The 27,874-nt window shown below is 42.3% G+C and overlaps 1 protein-coding gene across 1 annotated transcript in view; it reads right to left on the minus strand.

Annotated features, from left to right (window-relative positions):
• LOC130355643 (pinopsin-like) overlaps positions 1-27,874 on the minus strand; it is a 320,381-nt gene that overhangs the window by 35,986 nt on the left and 256,521 nt on the right. Inside the window, exon 3 of the mRNA XM_056556042.1 lies at positions 14,400-14,725. Coding sequence (XP_056412017.1) covers positions 14,400-14,725 — 326 coding nt within the window. The remainder of the gene's footprint in view (positions 1-14,399; positions 14,726-27,874) is intronic.

A 27,874-nucleotide genomic window follows, 5' to 3' on the forward strand; every position in this document is an offset into this window, starting at 1 on the left:
AATGAAGTATCAACAAAAAGTAGAATATTTTTCGAAAAAACGTTCTCTGAATCAAATTCATAAGTAAAAGAATCCCAGAGTTAATAATGCTTAAAGTGACAGTGGTCAGATGTGCAAAAAATGCTCTGGTCCTTAAAGGGGTATTCCAGGATTTTTTTTTTATTTGACTATGCTACAGGGGCTGTAAAGTTAGTGTAGTTCATAATATAGTGTCTGTACCTGTGTGTGACAGTTTCTCACAATTCTTGTGATTTTCACTCCAATATTTATTTTTATCAGCATACAAAACGACTGTTGTCTCAAATTTTTCCCAGTTTGCAATGCGGCCGAGACCTGACTCATTAGTCAGCTGATGACAGGGAGCATGTCTGCCTCAATGGGGGGAGCGATTGCTTGGTGGGAGAGAGATCAATCTGCAACTAATGCAACAGCTGTAGGTACCCTGATTGAAAACCACAGATCTTTTGAATGGATGCAGCTCATTTATGTTTCAATGGGTGGGGTGGCTGATGTGTGGGAGGGAGGAAAATGGAATTATGGGATTTTTAGGCAAAGAAGAAAGCTCAAAAAGGAAATACCAGTTCATAAAAAGCTAGCCACAGTGTTATGGTAATCTCACAACATAGCCTTTTAGCCCCAAGACAAGCGCAGATCCTTTCTAAGCATGTCCATTACTGTCTGTCAGGTACGTATTAAAATCACCTTATGGTGGATAACCCTTTTAAGGGGAAAATGGGCTTGGTCCTTAATAGGATAGGATCTCGGCTGCAGCACCCAGCTGTCAATACTGCGCAGAGCAAACTCGCTCTGTGCATAATGACAGGCAATACAGGGGCCGGAGAATCGTGACACCGCAGCTCCGCCCCTCATGACGTCATGGCCCGCTCCCTCAATACAAGTCTATGGGAGGGGGCATGGCATCCTCCCTTAGACTTGCATTAAGGGGGCGGGCCATGATGTCACGAGGGGTGGAGCCGTGACATCACAATGCTCCGGCCCCTGTAACGCCTGTCATTACACACAAAGCGAGTTTGCTCTGTGCAGTAATGATAGTGTGGTGCCGCAACCAAGATCCCGGAGGTCCCCAGCAGCGGGACCGCCACGATCAGACATCTTATCCCCTATCCTTTGGATAGGGGACAAGATGTCTAGGGGCAGAGTACCCCTTTAACTATTTTGTGTGTGTATTTAGGTCATGCCCCTTTTTTGTACCAAGATGAAAAAGTGTCTACAACTCATAATAAATGCAGGCAGAATTCTGGCGTATTGCCATTAGTAAATCTAGACCAGTGTGCAATCAGAACAACCTCTGCACATACACTACATTAGACCATAATGCAGAGCCTGGAGGAGTACCACTACACACTGAATTCGGATTGTATCCTGTTATACTACATCTGAAATGTCTTTTATTATTCTTTTTTTTTATTGGCCACTTTTTATTGATTTCATCCAAAATTTTTAAGAAACCATGTACATTTGAGGATGAGTGCTTGTAGGAAATGGCACCTATAAAATGTCCACTGTACTGCTCACAAAACCAATGTTTTGGGGTTCTGTAAATCACATCCAGGATCAATTTTAAATCATCCTCTCTTGCAAATATGTAAAGAGAGGACACATTGGGCCAACAAGTGCTCATCATTTTACCTATGGGCCTCACAACTGGAAATGAAAGGTTTTATTTTATGACATCAGGATTACATACCTGAAAAACTAAACACATAACAGACAATTTAATAGGCAATATTCATGCGAAAGAATGGACTGCATTCTTTAGATTTTACACTAGGTGGCACTGCTTAGTAATAGATGAAAACCTATAGTGAAAATGTCTTAATACATGCCTATGTTTTCTTTTGCCTGTATAAATAATATAATAACTATATTTTATTATCAGTTTCATGGATTCCTCTAGGACAAAGTAAATTCATTTAGTATTCTAAGCTCACAAGAGATGTCTACTTATTGAAATAAATTCTACTTATATCCCTTCTTTAGTAGCCCCAGAGTAAAGAAACTGAGCAGATGTGAAATAAAATATACATTGGGAAGTTCTTAATCCTGATATTTGCTGCAAATTGTGAGAATAAATTTAAGGTAGTACCTACCATATGTACTCGAGTATAAGCCGAGTTTTTCAGCACGATTTTTCGTGCTGAAACCCCTCGCCCCCCCCCTCGGCTTATACTAGAGTGAACTCTCCGCCTGTCAAACCCTTCATCAGTGGTCTTCAACCTGCGGATCTCCAGATGTTGCAAAACTACAACTCCCAGCATGCTCGGACAGCCATTGGCTGTCCGGGCATGCTGGGAGTTGTAGTTTTGAAACACCTGGAGGTCCACAGGTTGAAGACCACTGCGGCCTTCGTCATCATCCAGACCCCCCTTTAGTTTTCTACTCACCTCCCCTCGGATGGAAGGAAGGGTGAGCTGGTCCGGGGCATCAATGCTGCAGGGACCATCCGGTGGGGGGGGTTAGTCGTTCCGGGCTGTCCATTTTCACCGGGAGGCCCTCTTTTCCGCGCCGACGTCCCTGTGCGTCGTCGTCAAGGCAACGTCACTAGTCCGGGGCCAGCCCGGAGCAGACAAGAGGGCCTCTGGGTGAAGATGGACAGCCCGGAATGACTAACCCTCCCCACCGGACGGTCCCTGCAGCATAGATGGCCCGGACAGCTCACCCTTCCTTCCCACCGAGGGGAGGTGAGTAAAAAACTAAAGGGAGGGGGGGTCTGGATGATGACGAAGGCCGCAGTAGTCTTCAACCTGTGGACCGCCAGGTGTTTCAAAACTACAACCTGTAGTTTTGCAACATCCGAAGGTTCGCAGGTTGAAGACCACTGAGAAGTGATTGACAGACGGTGATGATGAAGGGGGGAGGGGGGAATGATGACAGTGGTCTGGACGATGACAGGGTGGATGATGACAGGTGATGATGATGAAGGGGGGGATGATGACAGGGTGATGATGAAGGGGGGGATGATGACAGGGTGATGATGACAGGGTGATGATGACAGGTGATGATGATGAAGGGGGGATGATGACAGGGTGATGATGAAGGGGGGGATGATGACAGGGGGATGATGACAGGGTGATGATGAAGGGGGGGATGATGACAGGGTGATGATGACAGGGTGATGATGACAGGTGATGATGATGAAGGGGGGGGGGATGATGACAGGATGATGATGAAGGGGGGGTGATGACAGGGTGATGATGACAGGGTGATGATGAAGGGGGGGGATGATGACAGGGTGATGATGACAGGCGGTGATGATGAAGGGGTGGATGATAACAGGGTGATGATGACGGGGTGTTAATGACTGGGGTCTGGATGATGACAGGGGGGATGATGACAGGGACAATGTATTTCCCACCCTAGGCTTATAGTCGAGTCAATAACTTTTCCTGGGTTATTGGGGTGAAATTAGGAGCCTCGGCTTATATTTGGGACAGCTTATACTCGAGTATATACGGTAAATTATACTTTTGTGCATTATGGGTTTCAAATGTCTGGTGCCAGGTCCTGTATTGTGAAAATATTTTACAGAATTAATTGCTTTTACAGAATGTTCGGATCAATTATTTGCTGTGCTGAGATACCCTACTATCTATGACCTCGCATTTATGTGACCTAGCACAAAAGCATTATAGCAGTGCCACAAAGGAGCCAGTATAGTTCTAGTGGCACAAGATGGCAGTGTAACAATATGCAATTATCCACCACAAAGTCTCACAAAGTAGAACTGTCTCCATGCATAGTATACCGTTGTATTTGGAATTATGTGGGCTTTACATGAATTGAGTAAATATTTATAATAAACTGGCTCACATCTAACTAACCACTAACTCCCATGAGCAACAGTTCAACAGTATCTGATATTTGAAGGTCTTCTTTAGAGAATAGTTGTTTTTTTGTTTTGTTTTGCTACTTTTTTTGCTCACTAATGGATAGCTTTTAATAATCCTTGTCAGATGGCAGCGCTCGCAATGCTTTACATAACAAAACATTTTTACATCAACTCGCTAAAGTGACAGTAAACCTATTTAGTCTCTGCAGGCAGGGGAGATGTTGGGGGTTATACACATAGGGGGAGATTTATCAAAACCTGTGCAAAGGAGAAGTTGCCCAGTTGTCCATAGCAACCAATCAGATCGCTTCTTTCATTTTGCAGAGGCCTTGTTAAAAATGAAAGAAGCGATCTGATTGGTTGCTATGGGCAACTCTACAACTTTTCCTCTGGACAGGTTTTGATAAATCTCCCCCATAATGTAGTGTTCCTTTGGTAAAGGGGATAGCACACATTACAATTTCATTAATACCTAAATTAATCACTCCTGCATTTTTAATCATATAAAAGAACAATTTGCTTTTTCTTTGTCACACATTTTCTCAGCTCTGTACTTTTTACATGCTGGGGACAGTTTTGCGGGTAGGCCATCCCCAAAGTAGCCCCCTGTTTTGGCATGGGTATTGGGCATCCGAGGTACATGCTTATGATTAATGCATCTAACCATTTGGTAAAGTGGGTTGTTAGTGTTACTTTGGAGCAGGAATGGAGTATAGTTATTTTCCAGGCAGCAGTTAGTGGACATTATTATTTTCTAGGGGGCATAAGAGGGACATTTTTACACTGTGGTGGGCATAAATTAGGTCAGAGACTTAAAGGGGGCATACAAAATACAGATGGTACAAAGGTGGACATTATTAATGTGGGGCACTATTAGCAATATTACAGTGTGTGGCCTAAATGGGGCAATCTTACTGTTTTATAGGTACTAAGAAGTTCACTATTAGTGTATGTTCACACTACGTAATTTGCGCGGAATTCTGCGAACGGAATTACGTGCTGTGAACATAAACCTCAGTGTGAATGGGTTTCCGCGAGACACGTTCACACTGCGGAAGTGTGAACATACCCTTACTGTCTGGAACACAGAAAGTTCCACTTTTATTTTGTGGGACACAAAGAAGGGTACATTTTACTGTGTTGTGCACTATTATCACCTGGAGTACCACTATTGTCTGGTTCCCAATGTGGGCTAGAAAAGTGGGGAGCCAAAGATGTCTGTGTAGCAAACTCTGCAGACACAAGACATGGCTGGAAGGAGTTTTGATGGTGGTCTGGACTAGAAGGTATAAAGCAGATAAGGCTATGTACATATCAGCATTGTTCAAATCCATTATGAAATGTCTGTTATGGACACAGGGAAATTAACTTTTGCAAGATTGTTTGTAGCTTTTTGCTTACTGCATAAAGTAAAAAAATAAAGTGCTTCAGCACACATGCGATATTTCATGTGCCAATTATAAGTAAAAAATAAGCTCTAAAGGCAATGATAACTATCCCCTATATTTTCACTTAGTAGTAGTAAGATTTGGCTTTGAATAGTGAGATTCATACAGTAACAATATGGTGAACTACATTGTTGAAGAGATAGTGGTCATGGTCTGGTGGTATTACTTGGGCCTTTGTATAGTGATTTTTGTGTATGAAGGTAATATGTATTCAGTGTATGGCAGTAATATTTTGTCCTGGTAAATTGTTATTATTTGATTACTACATACTGTGGCATTGAGGCAGGATTGAGGGCAAGGAAAGGGTGTTTTTCTCAGTCCTTTATCCTAGGTGAGCAAGCAGAGACACTCATCAGGTGCCTAATCAACACAGAACAGAAGGAAGTGAACAGTGATCCCTCAACTTGCAATGGCCTCAACATACAATAGTTTCAACATACAATGGTCTTTTCTGGAGATTGAACCAGACTCAACATACAATACTACAGACAGTCCAGACCTGTGAAACGTGTCAATGGCTGTAAGAACTGACCAATCAGAATGGACATTGTTACGCCGAGCGCTCCGGGTCCCTGCTCCTCCCCGGAGCGCTCGCAGCGTTCTCCTCTCTGCAGCGCCCCGGTCAGAACCGCTGACCGGGAGCGCTGCACTGACACTACCGACGGGGATGCGATTCGCATGCCAGGGCCTCCTCTGCCGAGACTGCTTTGCTGAACCTAGTCCAGGGAACTTCTTCCGTAGGCGAATATGCCATCCAGTTTCGTACCCTCGCCTCTGAGCTAGTCTGGAACAATGAGGCCCTCTGCGCGACCTTCAAGAAAGGCTTATCCAGCAACATCAAAGATGTACTGGCCGCACAAGAAATTCCAGCTAACCTGTCTGAACTTATCCTTTTGGGCACCCGCATAGACAAGCGTTTTTCTGAAAGACACCAGGAGCTCCGCCAGGAAAAGGACCTTGATCTCTGGGTACTTCTCTCCCAGTATCCTTTGCAATCTACCCCTGTGCCTCCCGCCGAGGAGGCTATGCAAGTGGATCGGTCTCGCCTGACCCATGAAGAGAGGTCTCGTCGCAGAGATAAAAACTTATGCCTGTACTGCGCTAGTACTGAACATTTCCTAGTGGATTGCCCTATTCGTCCTCCGCGTCTGGGAAACGCACGCACGCACCCTGTTCAAATGGGAGTGGCGTCCGTTTGTGTGAATTCTTCTTCTCCACGTCTCACTGTGCTCGTGCGGATTTCTCCTTCTGCCAACTTCTCCTTCTCAGCTGTGGCTTTCTTGGACTCTGGTTCTGGCCTCTTTTGCTAATAGGTTCTGCATCCCAGTGACCCGTCTCGTCAAGCCGCTCTACATTTCTTCGGTCAACGGAGTAAAATTGGACTGCACTGTGCGTTACCGCACAGAACCCCTGCTTATGAGCATTGTACTGCATCACGAGAAAATTGAATTTTTTGTTCTGCCCAACTGCACCTCTGAAGTCCTCCTTGGTCTGCCATGGCTCCAACGTCATTCTCCTACCCTTGACTGGACCACCGGGGAGATCAAGAATTGGGGTCCTGCTTGTCATAAACGATGCCTCACATCTGCTCCCACTTGTCCAACTCCTGAGGTCCCACCCATACCGGTCCCTCCCAAGCCTTACCAGGATATTTTCGGCAAAAATCAAGCTGGGATTTTGCCTCCTCATAGCCCCCTTCCTGGTAACACTCTGCCCCGTGGCAAGCTTCACCCTCTGCCCCCCCTCCCCATTCCCACTTCTTCTGGATTGCCTGTCGCTGATGTAGCCACCCAGGACTTCTCTTTTTTCCGGAAGGAAACTCAAGAGTCGCCCCCAATGTTCTCGTCTCATTTGAAGGGACAAGCAGACAAAAAGTGGGGGAGACCTAAGGGGGGGGTACTGTTACGCCAAGCGTTCCGGGTCCCTGCTCCTCCCCGGAGCGCTCGCGGAGTTCTCCTCTCTGCAGCGCCCCGGTCAGACCCGCTGACCGGGAGCGCAGCACTGACACTACCGACGGGGATGCGATTCGCATAGCGGGACGCGCCCGCTCGTGAATCGCATCCCAAGCTACTTACCTTTCCTGGTCCCCGGCTGTCACGTTCTGGCGCGCACGGCTCCGCTCTCTAGGGCGCGCACGCGCCAGCTCTCTAAGATTTAAAGGGCCAGTGCACCACTGATTGGTGCCTGGCCCAATCACTGTAATTAGCTCCCACCTGCTCCACGCCTATATTACCTCACTTCCCCTTCCCTGTATTGCCGGATCTTGTTGCCTTGTGCCAGAGAAAGCGTTTTGTGTATGTCCCAAGCCTGTGTTCCAGACCTTCTGCTGTTTCCCCTGACTACGACCCTTGCTGCCTGCCCTGACCTTCTGGTACGTCCGACCTTGCTCTTGCCTTGTCCTTTTGTACCGCGCCTGTCTCAGCAGTCAGAGAGGTTGAGCCGTTACCGGTGGATACGACCTGGTTGCTACCGCAGCAGCAAAACCATCCCGCTTTACGTCGGGCTCTGGTGAATACCAGTAGCAACTTAGAACTGGTCCACCGGTACGGTTCACACCAATCCCTCTCTGACACAGAGGATCCACCTCAAGCCTGCCGAATCCTGACAGACATTTCACTGGTTAAACCTGATGTCTGGTAGCACCCCCTACAGTACAGGGAGGTATTACATGTTCTGTACACTTTACCTGTACCGGGGTTATCTGCTCCTTTGGACACCAGGTGAGGGCGACTCCATGTTACTTTTTTAGGACACTGTGTTTACTGTACAGGACCCTGAAGAAGCTCCTGTCCTCTACATAGACCAATGTTTCCCAAGCAGGGTGCCCACAGGTGTTGCAAAACTACTACTTGCAGCATGCTGGGAGTTGTAGTTTTGCAACAGCTGGAGGCTCCCGCTTGGGAAACACTGACATAGACAGTGATTTACAGCTCCCAGCAGATCTTTATTACTTTTATATGGAAGGATTTGCTTTATCTGTATTAGTTATCTACTTATTTTTCTTTCATTCTCACTTTTTTCTATTTTTGGATGACCTTTTTGGTGCCTTTAGAACCAATTACCAGGTTTCCATAGAGTTCTGATCTCAACATACAATGGTTTCAACATACAATGGTCGTCCTGGAACCAATTAATATTGTAACTTGAGGGACCACTGTAGTCTGTACTCTCCCCAGAAGACAGCAAGGTGGCTGTGAGGGAGTGGCAGGGGTCTTTGCAAGGAGCACACAGCCAGGTGCTGTGAGTGACCCACAACAGTGAAGTGGACAGACGAGGGGTCTTAGTACAGACAGCAAGAGGCTGAAAATGCTGTGTATGAATAGTGAGTAAAGGTTGCAGGAAACTTGTGTTTTGACCTGGTGGAGACTAGCTTGCCAGTGGATAGAGAGGGAAGTGACAAATGTGTAGTCAGTGGCTAGATGGCCTAAGATTTTGTTTGTTCCTGTGTCATGTTTTTGTTTATCCTGCAACATACCTAATAAAGCTGGCGAGGAGCCAGACTTGCATAAAGAATTTTTGTTTGCCTGTTGAATGAAGTAGAAACGTGTCCTGGGGCTTTATCAAGGACGATCATAGAGCTAACACCAGAGTGAAATCCCTAGAATATATATATATTTAGAAATATATACACTCACTGGTCACTATATTAGGTATACTGATACACTGTTCAATAGATTTTTAACACAAATAGCTAATCAGCCAATCACATGGCAGCAACTCATTGCATTTAGGCATGCAGATATGGGCAAGACAATTTGATAAGGTTCAAACCGAGTGTCAGAATGGGAAAAAAGGAAATTTAAGTGAATAATTTGAAGCACTTTTAGCAGCAGATTTTTAGCAGATTTTTAAAGTTTCGACTGCAAGCAGAATTCAGCCAACTTAATTCTGCCAACTCAATTCTGCCAACTCAATGTCTGCAGTATAGATGAGCCCTAAAGCACAATTTCCAAGTGGAAATTCTGCCTGGAATCCTTGTGGAATCAAAGCCCCATTGATAAAGGAAGTTTCTGTTGAGGATTATTTTTAGCTTCAAGAATTGACATGGAGAAGTCGAGGAAATTCAGTGAGGAAATTCTGCCATGTGAATAGGCCCTTAACAATGCATGGTTGTTGGTGCCAAAAAGGCTGATCTGAGATTTTAGAATCTGCTGGTATTTTCACACACAACCATCTGTAGGGTTTACAGAGAACGGTATGAAAAAGAAAAAAAATATATAGAAAGGGGCAGTTGTGTGGATACTAATGCCTTGTTAAGGTCAGAGGAGAATGGGCAGACTGGTTAGAGATGACAGAAAGGCAACAGTAACAAATAACCAACCGTTAATTAACTAAGATATGTAGAATACCATCTCTGAACGTATAACATGTCCAACCTTGAAGCAAATGGGCCACAGCAACAGAACCACGCTGGATGCTACTCCTGTCAGCTAAGAACAGGAAATTGAGCTTACAATATGCGCAGTCTCATCAGTAGGGGACAATGGAAGAATGTTGCCTGGACTGATGGGTCTCAATTCCAGCTTTGACATTCAGATAGTAGGGTCAGAACCCAAACTGTTACCTAATAAAATGTCCAATAAGTGTGTTTTTTGTTTGTTTTATGGGGGTGCAAACACCTAAGAGCTTGTGCACATGATCTTTAAAGACCATAGGAATTCTCCTTGGATTGCTAGAGATCAGCGCTGCAATAGTTTTTTCTGGAGACCCATTTTAATTTTTGTCCAGCTCTAAACTTTGCCTAAAATTAATCCTAGTTACAACAAATTGACTACAGTATTTTACAGGAGATGGTCCAAGTCCATTGGTTGTATGGCTAGTAAACATAGTTAAGACACTTACTAATTGAGTGAATTGCCCGTTGCTAGCTTTTACTTCAAACCTATGATACACTGGTAAGAAAGGGCTTGGCTGCCCACACTATGCCTACTACTGTATAAATAAAAAAAATACTGCTTGCACATAGAGTTTTTCCTATTGTAGAAATTTCTGCTATTATGCATAGGCAAAGGTGAAAAAGAAGAGAGCTGCTCTCCGGTTAAGACGGCTGTGAAGTAATCCAGGACAATACCATAAATCCCCCTTATGAAAACACACTGGGTTGTCCGTAGAAACCAATCTGATAAACTTATTTTTTTATTTCAGAGTCCTTTTAAAAAAGTCTGATTGGTTACTATGGGTGAACACACCACTTTTCCTCTGCACAGGTTTTTATAAATCTCCCCCACTTAGTAGTCGGATCAACTATGATTCTCCGACTTGGGCCAGCCACACAAGTAGACTAAATCGAACCAAGCTGGGATCGGCAATAGTAGTGATGGTAAGTCATGTGATTCTTACCGTCCAATCACATAACTTGTATGGGTAGTATGAGTGGACATAAACAATTGTATTCAGAAATACTAGAAAATAGGAAACTAAGGGACAAGAAAAAACATGGCTGAAAATGTGGAAAATGAAGAACGGCAAGAAAGAGATAGAATAAAAGTGAGCTTGTATTCTACTGGTGGAAAGTTTTCTCTATAAGATCTTAAAGCACAATGTAAATTCACTTTTATGAAGATGAAAGGTCAGACATCAATGGCTCAGGGTTAATTTCATTGAAAGGCTTGGAGTCGTTTCGTGCCAAGAGCCAAGCTGGCAGGATGTCTTGGCTTTAATTATTACAAGTGGGTCTCGGGCAGGTGACATCCTAAGAAACCTTTTAATAAATTAAATTTAAATGCAATTGACATTTTTTTAATCATTCTTCTATGCATTAACTGACAATACATTGTGAATCTATGTATATTGAAGCCCATTAAAGTGCCCCTCCATTGTTATCCTCTTATTTATGTGATATGATTAATAAGAAAAGCAGAAACCAAGAAGTAAGAAATTCATTAAGGTAAATAGTACGTTTCTTCTAATGGCAGGAATGCTGGGGAGTGGAGCATAGCAGCACTGCTTTTATGTTACTTTGTGTGATCCTGGGACATTTGTATAGCACAATGGCCCAGAATTATCAAACCGTGTGAGAGAAAAAGTGGAGAGATTTCAGCTTTTCTGTCTTTAAAGATCATCCATTTTAAAGATCCGTTATAATGTTCCATTATGAAAACCCTGAAAATCGGCCATTAAACGGGCGTTACAAAATCCCAATATGGGATTTTTACATTATCCGTTTTAACCCGTCATAGCCCGTTATTGATAACGGACATTATTTTGTGATGGGGGGAAAGAACAGAAGAAATAGTGCATGGATTATTTCTCCTGTTACTTTCTCCCATTACAAAATAACATCCGTTATTAATAACGGTCTATGACAGGTTTAAAACGGATAATGTAAAAATCCCATAGACTATAATGGGATTTTGTAACGGCCGTATGGGATTTTGTAATGGCCGTTTAACGGCCGATTTTCAGGGTTTTCATAACAGGAAATATAACGGATCTTTAAAGTGGATGAATGTATAGTGTGAAAAGGGCCTTAATGAGTTGTGGGAAAATCTGGTTGTTTTGGGAAAATGTCTCCACTTTTTCTCTCAGTTTGATAAATCTGGGCCAATGAATTGCTTTGGATGGCAGCTGTAGCTTGATACGGTAGTTAGAGGGGTTACATAGTTACATAGTTAGTACGGTCGAAAAAAGACATATGTCCATCAAGTTCAACCAGGGAATTAAGGGGTAGGGGTGTGGCGCGATATTGGGGAAGGGATGGGATTTTCTATTTCTTCATAAGCATTAATGTTATTTTGTTCCATCAATGTATCTAATCCTGTTTTAAAGCTGTTAATTGTTCCTGCTGTGACCAGTTCCTGAGGTAGACCGTTCCATAAATTCACAGTCCTCACGGTAAAGAAGGCGTGTCGCCCCTTGAGACTAAACTTTTTCTTCTCCAGACGGAGGGAGTGCCCCCTCGTCCTTTGGGGGGGTTTAACCTGGAACAGTTTTTCTCCATATTTTTTGTATGGGCCATTAATATACTTATATACGTTTATCATATCCCCCCTTAAACGTCTCTTCTCAAGACTAAACAATTGTAACTCCTTTAATCGCTCCTGATAGCTAAGATGTTCCATGCCCCATATTAGTTTAGTTGCGCGTCTCTGCACCCTTTCCAACTCCGCAGTGTCCCTTTTATGGACAGGTGCCCAAAACTGTACAGCATATTCCAGGTGAGGCCGTACCAATGCTTTATAAAGGGGGAAATATTCTTCAACCAGATCAAACATAAGGCATGAGCAAAAACCTATAAATGAGCTTATATATCTCATAACATCTCATGTACACCAAAAAGAATATGCTTAGAGTCCAAAATGTAAAATTCAATTCAATTTTATGTATAAAATGACAATACATAGGCATATGATAGCAAGTAGAGATGAGCGAACTTACAGTAAATTTGATTCGTCACGAACTTCTCGGCTCGGCAGTTGAGACTCTTTCCTAGGACTGTATCCACCTTTTCCAGCTCACCGGAGCACCTGAAAGCTGAATTAATTTATGCAGGATAAGACATCAACTGCCGAGCCGAGAAGTTCGCGACGAATCGAATTTACTGTAAGTTCGCTCATCTCTAATAGCAAGCATAGAATGTGGTATTATGTCTCTAAGGGGCAAACATGCCAGTACTGTAATATACACAGAGGTCCAAGTAATGAAATACTGAACAGCACTTCTGGTAGATCAAACACAATGCTGTAAGTCAGTTAATAAATATCACACGTGAAAAATAAACTACACCAAATATCGATACAGTCCCTCATAAACGGAACAATGATTTAATATAGCAAGAGGTGAAATGCGTGTCAGGGTTGTTATGGAGTAGTTTATTTGGTGCAGCTTGTATGTGCTTCCTTACACTTCTAGTAGTTTGTTTTCCACTTGTGATATTAGTTTGATTTTACAAAATTGCGCAATTCCATATTTTTTTCAATTATGCCCTACATCTAATTTTTTTATGGCTTTGTAATACATTATATGATTTAAAAAAAAGTGTGCCAATGAAAACTACAACTTGTCTCACAAAAAATACGCCCTTATACAACCTTGTCAGTGGAAAAATAAAAAGTTATGGGTCTTAGAAAGTGAGAAGGAAGAAAACTGTCTAAAGGGGCAGAAGATTGTGAACAATTTGCAATACCCCTACTACTACTTGGTACAACAGTCAGCAATAACTGCTATCTGCACCATGCCTATAAACATTCCCCCAAACATCTTGTGACCCTCCTTCTTGTTGCTTTCTTATACACTGTCTACCTTAAAGGTTTATAACCTGCTACTATACAGCGATTATAACTAATATTTGTCTGCCCCCTTTTTAAAGGAATGTAACTACTGTAAAACAGCTCCCTACTGTATGTAAGAAAACAGCTTGTATGTACTCATAAACCTACTCTAATATTGAACAAGAATATTTCCATTCTTATAGAGTCCCTTCTGCACAAGAATATTGCTACTTTAATACTGCCATAGGGTACTGAATACTAACCCTTTAGGCTTCCTTCACACATAGCTTGTAGTGATTTTTTTTATGGCTTGTTAAAATGTCATGACCATTAATTATGCCTTTTTATGCATATTGCTTGCCACCCAGCTTTCCTAGTCTCAAAAGCACCAGTAGTTATGGTATGCTCATCCTCCCTGCACTTCTCACTGCAGCACCACTGCCACGTCCTCTCCTTGCCCTGCATTGATGTCTTCTCTCCTTTTCACTCTTCTCCCAGCCAGCAGTTAATCTTCTCTCCCCTGCCCACCAATCCCATCTCCTTGTCCCATCTCCTTGCCCCAGCCCTAAATATTCTCTGTACCTTCCTGCTGTGCATTTAAACGTCCTGCCGCCAGATCAACATTATGGTAAAGTATGATTTAACTGTCCAAGCTCAGCCATTTTACTCTTCAGCTGCAGAGACTGTCGGTATGGGGACATCCCTAAACTGTCATGGTAAATTATGATTTAAGTGTCCGGAATTTGCTGTTTTACTCTTAGACTGCTAAAGTTGTCTGTATCTGGACATCCCTAAACTTTTCTATATCTTTATTTGGCATATAAGGAACATGCATACCAATTCAATCAAAATATCTCCAGCCGTTTGTAAGTAATGCTGAAAGTTGCTTACCTGCTTTACAGCATAAAATAACCTTCCGTAACAATATACCATGACAAGAACTGGTATGACCAAGCAGAAGATAAAAAGGCAGATGATGTAAGAAATGGATTCTGTAGACTCTGACGTCCAGCGAACTGAACAGCTGGTGCCTGCACCTTCCTTCCCATAGCTGCTCCATCCAAGTAGTGGTGGCACGGTCCATATCAGTGAGTAGATCCAAGAGCTAGCCACAGCAAGCAGGGCTTTAGTAAACTTATGGCCTCCTTTATTGTATAAGGTCAGAGTGGTGTAGCGTTCATATGACAATATGGCCAGTGAGATGAGCGACACAATACCTGCAAAAATTGTCACATGATTACACGAAGATTGAAGTCAGTACATGCAAACAATATCCTTGTGTAAAACAGAATGCATACACGTTTATACATGTTTGGGGATATGTACTTAAATGGATTGTCTAATATTATTAAATAACTATTTTTACAATTAAATGTATGATACCTTCACTTATACGGGCTATCTGCTTTTAAGATCTCTTCTGTTGCCAGTGAATGGAAGCACTTTGGTTTACAAAGCTTCTCTTGAGAGCACCCTATTCACATCTGAAATATGCAATATACTTTATGGCTGTGTTCACAATGAAGGTTTTTGTTGCGTTTTTAACATGCATTTTCCGGTTTGATAGGTGAACTTGTTGAGAGGCTTGGAAGTTCACCAAGTAAAAGAAGATGTATCGTACAACTGTGAAAAAAGTGCAGTGTGAGCACGGCCTATCTAGTCTAAGCAATTCTCTTAGACTGCACAAAACACAGTAAAAAAACAGTAGCACACGTTCCTCTCCTGTCACAACTCCGGGCTAACCTGTAAAAGATATTGTAGCCAATATGCAGCTAGGTGAGCTTTACAAAGTCAAAATGGGCTTCTAATTGCTAACCACAAACAAATCTTGAAAATGGCGATGAATTGTGAAGCATTGATACCAAGTATCTGGACGTACCACAAATTCTGTGAAACTCAAGAAAAAAGTTCCTTCCTGATCCCAAATCTTAATATCAGAAAATTTCTCTGGAATAATTACTTTTTCAACAAATGCCCCTCCATTGCTGTATTGCTAAATATCTTCTGTGAGCAATGGAGACAGGGAGCCTGTTAGCCTGCCTCCTAAATAAGCCGTGATATGCCTGCCTTTCATATGAATATTCATTTTTTATGACCCTCCCATCCTAGTGACGGGAGAGCCTGCGGCCAAGTGAGCGCTCTGCTGTTGTAGCAGTGTAGTGCAGGAGCCGCTCCCTCGCTACACTTGAAAGAGCAGCACCTGCGCTCTACTACAGTAGGGTATAACTAGGACCTAAGAGTCAAGAAAATTAATATTTATATTAGGGGCGGGCATATTGCGGCATATTTAGGAGACATGGAAGGTTGACAAGCTGGTTCCCCATCTCCATTGCGCACTGAACACATTTAGCAATCTAGCAATGGAGGGCCACAACCAAACACCGGCACCAATTTCTGTAAGTGAGAACAGACGAGGGCACTACCTGGTGCCATTACCTTTGCAACAAGACAAATAAAAATGACAAAAGGCTGCTCTCCTTGTAGTGTTGGGCACAGGGTACACCTATTGAAGCGTATAGTTTTTGTATCCGCTGTCTGCAACTGGTATGTTATCGCTTATCGCTTGGCACTTGCCAGCTCATGATTGTAACTAACCACGGACAATGGAATGAAAATAATAAATATCTTTTATTATTTACGTTCTATTGTTTGTGACAAATCCCAATCTTGAGCCGCCAAGCAGTAAACAAGGAGATCTCCTCTTTCCCTTTGCTTCTTTTGTGATAGGGCTGTTGAGCAGTCTTAGCAGTGATGGATGGCTTATGAGGCTTGGGTAGTTGGGTAGTAACTTTTATTGTAGAACGTTCCACCATGTTCAATTATAGAGCAACCTTGTGTATTGCAATTGCCAAGGTTTGTTTTCACTATGTGGACTGAAACTGTTAAGTTTACTTTTCCATTACCAGGTAAAGAATTTGTTTTTCTTTATATCTATCTGCGTTGTTTGTTTATTTAAAGGGGAACACTCGGATCTTACAAAAATGATCACAATGCATGCATCATTTGTGTTGTTTATAACTATTAAAGCATTAAAGGTTTTTTCAAGACTATTTTTATACCTTTCCCCACCCCCTGGCATTCTGAACATTCAGAATGGTTGCACTTTGTAGGGTACTTTGTGCACTTAGAAACTGGCCATTACTCTTGCTTAGCAGTAGAACCATAGCTGAGTTTTTACTAAATATAAATTGTGTTTTTTTTTTTTTTACCATGATTTAAATTATAATTTTAAAATGATACATGGACAAACATAAATTTATATTGCTGTGCACCTTGGATAGACTGTAACAGAGGACTGAACTGAAGAGTAACAAACACTTGCAAACCTGCCAAATAAATGTTCCAGAAAATAGGAGCGGTATGTGAGAACATTTCATTCATGTATGCCTGCCACAGCAAAATACACACTTGTAGATATTCCCTTTGTGGATTGAGGAAGGTCTGATGATCAGCTCTGTGGGAAAAACTAGCCAAACATCGTGTAATATGCCAGCCTTTAAAATGTACAGTTATGTAAGTGAGCGGTTCTCCATTTTGGCTTATTGATGAAGATCCTGATGGCCTATTTTGGGCCTAGACCGTCCATCATCATTAAATTGACGTGGTCAGAAGTGGACCATCTCTACCTATCACACAGACTTGTCAACAATTTACATTGGTTGTTGTCTTACTGCTTCCAATTGTTAGATATAGCCGGGAAAAGCTACTTATCGCAGGAGACGGGCTTCATAGACTTATTATGGATCCAATTTCCTACAATCAGTGAGTCTTAGCGGAGAGCCTGGTTTTAAAGCGTGCTGTTGCATCATAACTGAGATCCCAACAGATCTAAACTTTTGACACATTTAAATTAACTTTTAATGCTTTAAAACAAAACTTTTGCATTTGCATTTATTTTATATCCACAGAAGTTTCCTCGGAGTCCTTATGCTTCATACAAGCTAATGGGATAGAGAGGCCTTGAATAATACTGGAATGTTTAATAAAGTAATAAGATAAAATCTATAACATATTGTTCCTTGAAACTAAACCCGACTCATTGTGTGATTTGATAATTACATGCTTGTGAATTGTTCTCTGGCTTCAGAATTATAATATTATGTAATATAAGAGGTCTACACCGAATATTATGCTCATATTTTCAGAATTTAATATAAGCATGTCCATTACTGCCTGCCAGGTACAGACTAAAATCCCCTTATGGTGGATAACCCCTTTAACTCTACATCTATATAATGCAGCCGGGAGACATGCTGCCCATCACTTTATTTTTTCTGTTACTGGTTTAAGTCTCTCCTAATCTTTCAGACATTTTAAGCAACAAATAGCATATCTTGCTCCATTTTTTTCCTACAATTTGTCCAAGGCATGAAATCCATTAATTGGCCTTGTTACTTACAAATCAGTTGTAAACAGTCTCCTATAACAATGTATTTTTAACCCATGAAACCTCTTTCTATAAGATTATGTTATGTTCTTACATAAAAAAAAAAAAAAATATATATATATATATATATATATATATATATATATATATATATATATATTTATTAACTACTTGCACACTTTCACAATCTGTATTTCTAGCTGGCAAAGGCTATACAGGTTTTGTACAATAACAATTTAAATAATATTAATTATAGGTGATGTAAACTGTATATTATGTGTTTTTCTCCTCCTACGTATGTTTCTAATTCTATTAATCTATATTTAATTCCAGCAATTTAACCATCTGTAGCCTAGCGACCGTCGCTCATATTAACCCCATTCCCTTGGATGTATTGTGTGTATTTTTGCATTGTATAATGTGTGTACAACACATAGTTGTTTATAGCTGCATAGTTAACTAAGAGGTCAGTGGTTTGACATAATGTATTATGAACTGGTACATGTTTGGTATGCTCTTAATCATGTGACTATATGCAAGGCGATACATTGCATAATTGTTTATAGCTGCCTAGTTGTTTAATAGGTCAATCCCCTGTATATTCCCTTCATAGGAACAAGCTATTGGTGACTGAAATCAATGCCCACTTAGGTTGTTTACCACCAAGCAATTTATTGGGCTATCCCTTATGCTATCACGTGTTCACGACTGTTTTCATTCCAACCTTGGCCTATATGTGGGTCTGCTGACGTGTCAGAACCATTATGAAACATACTGTAAGGAGATAAAAACCACTATACACAGACCAGTATCACCATTAACACCACTATACAAGCAACAAGTTATTGTGCCACACCATGCCCACTACTATTACCACTGACTAATACTGCTATATTGTTATTGAATAAAAATCTCTATGCAAATACCAATATCCCCTCATGCAGTGGCCATATAGAAATAGATACTAGATGCACACAGATGCTGCAGACTGTATAAGGGATTACAGTTACATGTAATGACTCACAGGGGGCGTCTTCTCTGATCAGAGTCGTTCACTTTCATCTTTCTTCTCCATCTGTCCTGGGTCATCATAAAGACTTCTCCCGATCACAACTCGTCTCCACCGAATCTGCCAAATAAACATTTTAGGCTCCTCGCTGCAGCAAAATACAAACCTATATGTATTACACTGTCCTATATAGTATAATTTCCTCTGTTGCCCTGTATAGTATTGGGCCCCCATATAGCATAAGGCCTTATATTATCTCCATAGATAATAAGGCCCCTCTGTTTCTCCCTATAGTATTAGGCCTCCTCAAATTGCCCTCCATAGTGCATAAGGCTCTCACATTGCCCCCATAAAGTATTAGGGCCCCAAACATTGTCCACATATAGTATTCGAAGCTCAAACACTGCCCCCATATAGTATAAGGCCCCAAACATTGCCCCCATATAGCATTAGGCATCCTTTCAGTGACCCCATAGATTATTGGGCCGCAAACATTGCCCCATATATCATTAGGCCCCCTTTCATTGCTCCCATATATCATGTCACTCTGAGCGGAGAACCTGATTGTAAAGCATGTTGTTGCATCATAACTAAGATCCCAACAGATCTAAACTTTTGACAAGTTTGAAATAAACTTTGAATTCTTTAAAACGTAAAAAATAAAGATGTATTTTCTATCCACAGGACAAGTTTCATACAAGTAAATGGTATAGAGAGGCCTAGAATAATACTGGAATGTTTAATAGTGTAATAAGATAAAATCTATAACATATTGTTCCTTGGAACTAAACCCGACTCATTGTGGGATTTTACAATTACATGCTTGTGAATTGTGCTCTGGCTTCAGAATTATAATATTATGTAATATAAGAGGTCTACACTGAATATTATGTTCGTATTTATGCTCATATTTTGCAGATTTTTTTTTTAAACAATTCTCTAGATAGTCCTAGATAGTCATGGATATTGGAGTGTAGATCTTATTGCTAATAAGCCCCAGTATCGTCAGTATCATTCTAGATATAGAATTGAGTGAGCGATGCAACCCTTTAACTCTATATCTACATAATGCAGCCGGGAGATATCCTGCCCATCACTGTATTTTTTGTGTTATTGACTGAAGTCGCTACTAATCTTTCAGCCATTTTAAACAACAAATACAATATATTGCTCTTTCTATAAGATTATGTTATTACTGTATATTTACTACTTACACACTTTCAGATTCTGAATTGCTAGCTGGCAAAGGCCATACAATAAAATTTTTAATAATATTAATTATAGGTGATGTAAACTGTATATTATGTGTTTTTCTCCTCCTACGTATGTTTCCAATTCTATTTATCTATATTTAATTCCATCCATTAAACCATCTGCAGCCTAGCAACTATCCCTCATATTAACCACTTTCCCTGGGATGTATTGTGTGTATTTTTGCATACTATTGGGCTATCCCTTATGCTATCACGTGTTTATGACTGTTTTTATTACAACCTTGGCCTATATGTGGGTCTGCTAATGTGTCGGAACCATTATGAAACATACTGTAAGGAAATAAAAACCACTATACACAGACCAGTATCACCATTAACACCACTATACAAGCGACAAATAATTGCACCACACCATGATCACTGACTAATACTGCTGTATTGTTTTTGAATAAAAATCTCTATGCAAAGACTAATATCCCCTCATGCAGTGGCCTTATAGAAATAGATACTAGATGCTCACAGATGCTGCAGACTGTATAAGGGATTACAGTTACATGTAATGACTCACAGGGGGCATCTTATCTGATCGGAGTCGTTCACTTTTATTTCTCACATTGCCCCCATATAGTATTAGAAGTTCAAACACTGCCCCCATATAGTATAAGGCCCCAAACATTGCCCCATATAGCATTAGTGATCCTTTCAGTGCCCCCATAGGTTATTAGGCCGCAAACATTGTCCCATATATCATTAGGCCCCCTTACATTGCCTACATAGATTATTAGGTATCAAACATTGCCCTCATATATCATTAGGCCCCCTTTCATTGCCTCATATATCATTAGGCCGCAAACATTGCCCACCATAGATTATTAGGCTGCAAACCTTGCCCCATATATGATTAAACCCCATTTTATTGCTCCCATAGATTATTAGGCCACAAACATTGCCACCATATATCATTGGGCCCCCTATCATTGCCCCCATATATCATGAGGCTGCAAACGTTGTCCCCCAAAGATTATTGGGCCACAAACATTGCCCCCATATATCATTAGTTCCCCTTTCATTGCCCCTTGAGACCATTAGGCCCCCTTTCATTGCCCCCATAGATAATAAGGAAGCAAACATTGTCCCATGTATCATTAGGTCCCCTTTCATAGCCCTTGAGACAATTAGGCCCCCTTTCATTGCCCAGATAGATAATAAGGCCGCAAACATTGCCCCCATATATCATTGGGGGCCCTTTCTTTGCTTCCATTGGTTATTAAGCCACAAATTTTGCCCACATATATCATTAGGCCTCCTTTCATTGCCCCATAAATTATTAGGCAACAAACATGCCCCCATAATATTTTATGACCTTCACACAGTTCCATGAGGGGAGGGAAAAACAAAGAGCACCGCTCATCTCTCCTTCATTTCCCCACAGCTTTTGTCACTCTTCTTTTTGCTTCCTGTGCGAACAGCTCTATGCAGAGCCGCTACTGCACAAGAAGTCCGGGCTGGAGTGAGAGGACGGAGCTACTGGCTCCTTCCTGTCTCGTCAGCCGCTACGCATGTTCAACACAGTGTGTGTCTTAAAGGCACATTCAGTGTTGAATGTTGAGGTCGCTAGGGAATGCAGGACAAGTGTCCCATATTCCCTGACTGCTCCCTCTTCACCTGTGGTCTTGGTCGCTTAATTGATTTTTATGGGAGAGGCAGAGACACATGAACGCTGTGTCTCTGTCTCTCCCATAGAAATGGAGAGGACGTATTTTGACCAGCTCACGTGCTGAATGCAAAATGTCATCACAGCAGCAGAGCCGGGGTCCAGTACAGGAGATCTTGGGGGGGGGGGGGTCCCAGAATTAGGACCCCCCCCCTGCCCCCTTGATTAGACACTTATTCCAATCCAGCAGATGGGGAATACATTTTTTTTTTCCCGCTGGACATCTTCTTCAAGGTACATTCAGAATGCAGAATATCTGGCAGTAAAAGTTCTTGGCGTACAGGCACCAAATTAATCAGTTGGCTATAGGGCCACTCGGACGTGCGCCGTCTCCATAGACTAAGCAGTTTCCACTGAAAGAATAAAAATGTTCATTTTTCCAGCGGAGTCCAGAATTTTTGTTTCCACAGCAGCTTTCCAATGGTGTCTGTAGCAATAGGTGTCCTTTGAAAAGTCAAATTGGTGGTCATTAAGAGGTTAAATGGTTTATATGCCCATTAGTACAGTTCACTATCTGTTGTAAATGTATTTTAGTACAGCTAAAAATACAACAATAAAAGGTAATTATAAAGTCAACAGTCATGTTAAATTATCATCTAGTATTTACTCCTCACTGTAACACACCAGTACCATACTACTGAACTAATCATTACATAAGAAATATTACATTTATTAAATCTTTTTTATAATGTAATTGATATAATTATATCAAGATTAAATCAGACATGTCATAGAAGTTTCCTGTGTTCAGACAAATAGATAATCGCCAATCACAAAAATAAGTCGCCTTAGGTCAATATTGTGTCTCACTATAAATGATGAATGCTTTTATTCGGAGGTGTCTATTATGTCTTCTCTTTAAACATACCTATTATTTGTGTCAGTCATTTGTAATGAGTTCCAGACAGACTCGTTCTCAACAAGAATAGTCTTGTTTTCCCTCCCAGACTGACAGGATTAACATTTATAGAAGCATTCATATAATTTGTTGGGCGACCTTTACTAGCTTACTAACAATAAAACATACAACACTGCTGTCAATTAACATGGATGTGTGGACATAGTAAATGTTCCAATCAACAGTATAACCCTTGGGGGATAGAAAAAAAACTTTATATGTACATGTGTCAAAAAATGTTATTAAAATATAACTCTTATTGAATCATGTGTTGTTAAAAGGTTAGAAACACACCAATTAAAAACACAAACCTCAATTGCATCCAAATGTACCTACCGTATATACTCGAGTATGAGCCGACCCGAATATAAGCCGAGGCCCCTAATTTCACCCCAAAAACCCAGAAAAAATAAAAAAAATAAAAAAAAATAAAAATAAGTTATTGACTCGACTATAAGCCTAGGGTGGGAAATACATCATCCCCACTGTCATCATCCAGACCCCCGTCATTAACACCCTCATCATCATCACCCTGTCATCATCCCCCCTTCATCATCACTGCCTGTCATCATCCCCCCCTTCATCATTACCCTGTCATCATCCCCCCCTTCATCATCCCCCCCTTCATCATCACCGCCGTTCATCATCCCCCTGTCATCATCCCACACACCCCTTCATCATCACCGCCTGTCATCATCCCCCTGTCATCATCCCACCCCCCCTTCATCATCACCACCTGTCATCATTACCCTTCATCATCACCGCTTGTCAATGTCTGAACAGTGGTCTTCAACCTGCGGACCTCCGGTGTTCCAAAACTACAACTCCCAGCATGCCCGGACAGCCATCGGCTGTCCGGGCATGCTGGGAGTTGTAGTTTTGAAACATCTGGAGGTCCGCAGGTTGAAGACCACTGCGGCCTTCGTCATCATCCAGACCCCCCCCCCCCTCCTTTAGTTTTGTACTCACCTCCGCTCGGTGGGACGTTAGTGTGCGCTGGTCCGGGCCATCTGTGCTGCAGGGACCGTCCGGTGGGGAAGGATAGTCGTTCCGGGCTGTCCATCTTCACCGGGGGGTCTCCTATCCGCGCTTCGGGCCCGGAATAGTTACGTTGCCTTGATGACGACGCACAGGGATGTTGCGCATGAACGTCCCCGTGCGTCGTCGCCAAGGCAACGTCACTATTCCGGGGCCGGGCCCAAAGCGTGGAGAAGAGGCCCCCCTGGTGAAGATGGACAGCCAAGAACGGCTATCCCTCCCCACCGGACGATCCCTGCCGCCGATGGCTGTCCGGGCATGCTGGGAGTTGTAGTTTTGAAACATCTGGAGGTTCGCAGGTTGAAGACCACTGAGGGCGGAGAGTTCACTCGAGTATAAGCCGAGGGGGGGGGGGGTGTGTTTGTTTAAAACTCGGCTTATACTCGAGTATATATACGGTATTTGAAACGGTACCACTACCGGGTAGTTACAGATTTACATTATGCACTAGTGCTAAGACAATAGTTTTCAGTGGTATGCTTATGTGCGCACATCCCAAAGCAAGCAGACAACTGGGGTAGGCACTACTACACTAAATTAATGACACGTTGCATTCATTCGTAACTCCATCAGAGTGATGGAGCTAAGGAAAAAGTATATTTGTGCTCAATTAGGCCACTATGACCCCTATAACTTTCCTTTTCACTTATGCGGGGCTTGTACCACTTTTGCATTTAATGTATGTGCTTTTTTGATCACTTTTAATTCCAATTTTTTTAAAAAAAATTTTAATGCCATTTACCATACGGGACCACTAACATTATATTTTAATAGTTCGGACATTTCTGCATGCGGCAATACCATATATGTTTCATTATTTCTTTTTTTATTTGTTAAATTGGAAAAGGAGGTGATTTCATTTTATATTGAGAGAGGGGTAATGTATACATTAAAGGGGTACTCCGGTGAAAACCTTTTTTCTTTTAAGCCAACTGGTGGCAGAAAGTTAAACATATTTGTAAATTACTTCTATTAAAAAATCTTAATCCTTCCAGTACTTATTAGCTGCTGAATGCTACAGAGGAAATTCCTTTCTTTATGGAAGACTGAGGACATCTCGAGCACAGTGCTCTCTGCTGACATCTCTGTCCATTTTAGCAACCATGCATAGCAGATGCATGCTAAGGGCAGCATGGTGGCTCAGTGTTAGCAGTGCTGAGGACTTGGGTTCAAATCCCACTAAGGACAGCAATAAATAAAGCGTTATTATTGTTATAATAACATCAGCAGAGAGAACTGTGTTCGTGATGTCATCAGAGAGCATTCCAAAAAGAAAGGAATTTCCTCTGTAGCATTCAGCAGCTAATAAGTACTGGAAGGATTAAGATTTTTTTAATAGAAGTAATTTACAAATATGTTTAACTTTCTGCCACCAGTTGATATAAATGAAAAAAGGTTTTCACCAGAGTACCCCTTTGAAAAATGCTTTTATTTAATCAAATCATGATTATGATTTACTTTATGGACCAAGAGAATGGCTTGGCTATCTGTTCCCGGGCTTCCAAACTTACTCCTGCATACTCCGATACTGCACTACTATAAGTTGGTGAGCCGGCATGCAATTTTTTTCTTGTTTTTAATTGTTCCCATTTCCCATTGTGAAGGTAAGTTGTGCAGACCCGCAACATGTCAGGCATCATTTGCGAAACGCATAACCCATACTAATGCCAATCTTAATTGATTGCTTTATATACATAGAACAACAATGCACACTGGGATTGCTGGGATCGGCAATTTCCGAAACAAGTTAGATGTGCTTTTGACCCGTATCGGCAGCTGTAGTGACGTCACAAACAGCCGTAGGTCTCTGCAATTTCACTACGGAATGGAATCAGCTGGTAGAAAACGCTGCCGGCCAGGGCAGTCTCCCAGCGTAGGATCATCCTACACAAGGTCATATCTCAAGACATCTCTGCACCGGAGGAAAGTACTACAAACAGAGGAAATAAGGTGAACACTGACACTGCGTATAATTTTATTTAATTGTTGTTTACATTTTTAAGTCCCCACAGAAAACTATTTATTTATACTGTGTAGTGCCCTTTAAATGCCTTGTGAGTTTCCTTATTATTTATTGAGATGGGTCAGCAAAAAAATCTGCGATAGTGGCTGATTTGCAGATGGCTGGCAGACCTGCCATATGGCTTCCTAGTTAATGGATTCTGTTATGCCAGTCAGTCAGAATAGAGAGTCTTATACACTGTTAACCCTTATAACCTCACAATTGGGAGTTCTAGTGATGCTTTGGTCTGTGGAATAGATTGTAATAGATGTGTTCGTAGTAATGCACCCCGGAGTAGTCATGACTAAATAAATAATAATCATAGATAAAGCAGGTGGTGTAGCGTCCTCAGGGCTGCCATCAGAAATGTTGGGGCCCCTTATGCTGGTCAAGGCCTGGGCCCCCCATGCCGCACCCCTGAGTCTGCCCCAAGGCCTGCCCCCAATATTTTTTTCTACTTAGATTATAACAGAGCGCAGTCCAGTAAAATAAGGTGGTGCAAGTGCCCTAAAAATTTGCCGATTTTCCCACATACTGGCAAAAGAGGTAGATTCCAGCTGTACGCAAGTGCTCTGTAGACACTGAAGGTGATTGCAATTACATAAAGTGACTTACAATTCAAGTCTTCACTACGTGATTAAAAGGGCACACATTATCACATTATCTGCCCAGGGCATCATGAAGACTTCTCCTGGCCATTTGTCTCCACAGAACCTGTCAGAGCAGCAAGACAAACATTTTAGACTCCCTTCTCAAGCACAATGCACCCTCTTTACAAACTCCCCGTGAGTATTCCATTTAACAGTAATAGTGCCCGCTTTGTGCCCCCATAGTTGTAGGTTGCACTCTCTGTTCCCCCATAGTTGTAGGCTCCACTCTCTGTTCCCCCATAGTTGTAGGCTCCACTCTATGTACCCCCATAGTTGTAGGCTCCACTCTCTGTTCCCCCATAGTTGTAGGCTCCACTCTATGTAGCCCCATAGTTGTAGGCTCCACTCTCTGTCCGCCCATAGTTGTAGGCTCCACTTTCTGTTCCCCCATAGTTTTAGGCTCCACTCTCTGTGTCCCCATAGTTGTAGACTCCAATCTCTGTTCCCCCATAGTTGTAGGCTCCAATCTCTGTGCCCCTATAGTTGTAGGCTCCACTCTCTGTCCCCCCATAGTTATAGACTTCCGTCTCTGTGCCCCCATAGTTGTAGGCTCCAATCTCTGTGCCCCTATAGTTGTAGGCTCCAATATCTGTGCCCCCATAGTTGTAGTCTCCTATTTCTGTGTCCCCATAGTTGTAGGCTCCACTCTCTGAGCCCCCATAGTTGTAGGCTTCACTCTCTGTGCCCCCATAGTTGTAGACTTCACTCTCTGTGCCCCCATAGTTGTAGGCTCCAATCTCTGTGCCCCTATAGTTGTAGACTCCAATCTCTGTGCCCCCATAGTTGTAGGCTCCAATCTCTGTGTCCCCATAGTTGTAGGCTCCAATCTCTGTTCCCCCTTAGTTGTAGGCCCCCTCTCTGTGCTCCACTGCTCCCTTAATATGTGGTCGGACGGGCCCTACTGCTATAGGCTGGAGGGGCAGTGGAGCACAGAGGCTGACCGACGCAGCTTACTAACTGTTCCAGGGCCGGGCAGTAGTAGGGCTTTCAGTGCTGCGCTCCGGACGCGCACTGTACATCCTTGATATCACGTGCAATGGATGTGCCTGCGCAAGACACGTTTGCTTCCCTACCTCCCGACAGGCACTTCTCCCTTAAAGGGACAGCGGCTGCGAGCAGAGAGGTAATTATATGTAGCTTTTTCTTTAGCCCCTCTCTCCCCTTAAGGTGACAGCCACCGGCCCAGGCAGCAGTTGCAGTGTAGGGCAGGACTGTCGGCCTGGGCCCCTTACTGGAGTACTGGTCTTAACCCCCTGATGGCGGCCCTGAGCGTCCTCGAGGATGTATAGAAGCACAGAGCAAATGCCTAAGTGACGCAACCCTGCAAGTAATATGAAAGGCTGGCAAGCCGTGGCAAAGATTTGTCTTCAAAAGATCCATAGTTGCCGAGCAGAATAACCAGCAATTACTTTGGTATATCCCTACTTGGTAAAACCTCTGGTGAAGTGAGAACT

The sequence above is a fragment of the Hyla sarda genome, chromosome 2 (genome assembly GCF_029499605.1).
Source record: "Hyla sarda isolate aHylSar1 chromosome 2, aHylSar1.hap1, whole genome shotgun sequence".
Taxonomy (NCBI): domain Eukaryota; kingdom Metazoa; phylum Chordata; class Amphibia; order Anura; family Hylidae; genus Hyla; species Hyla sarda.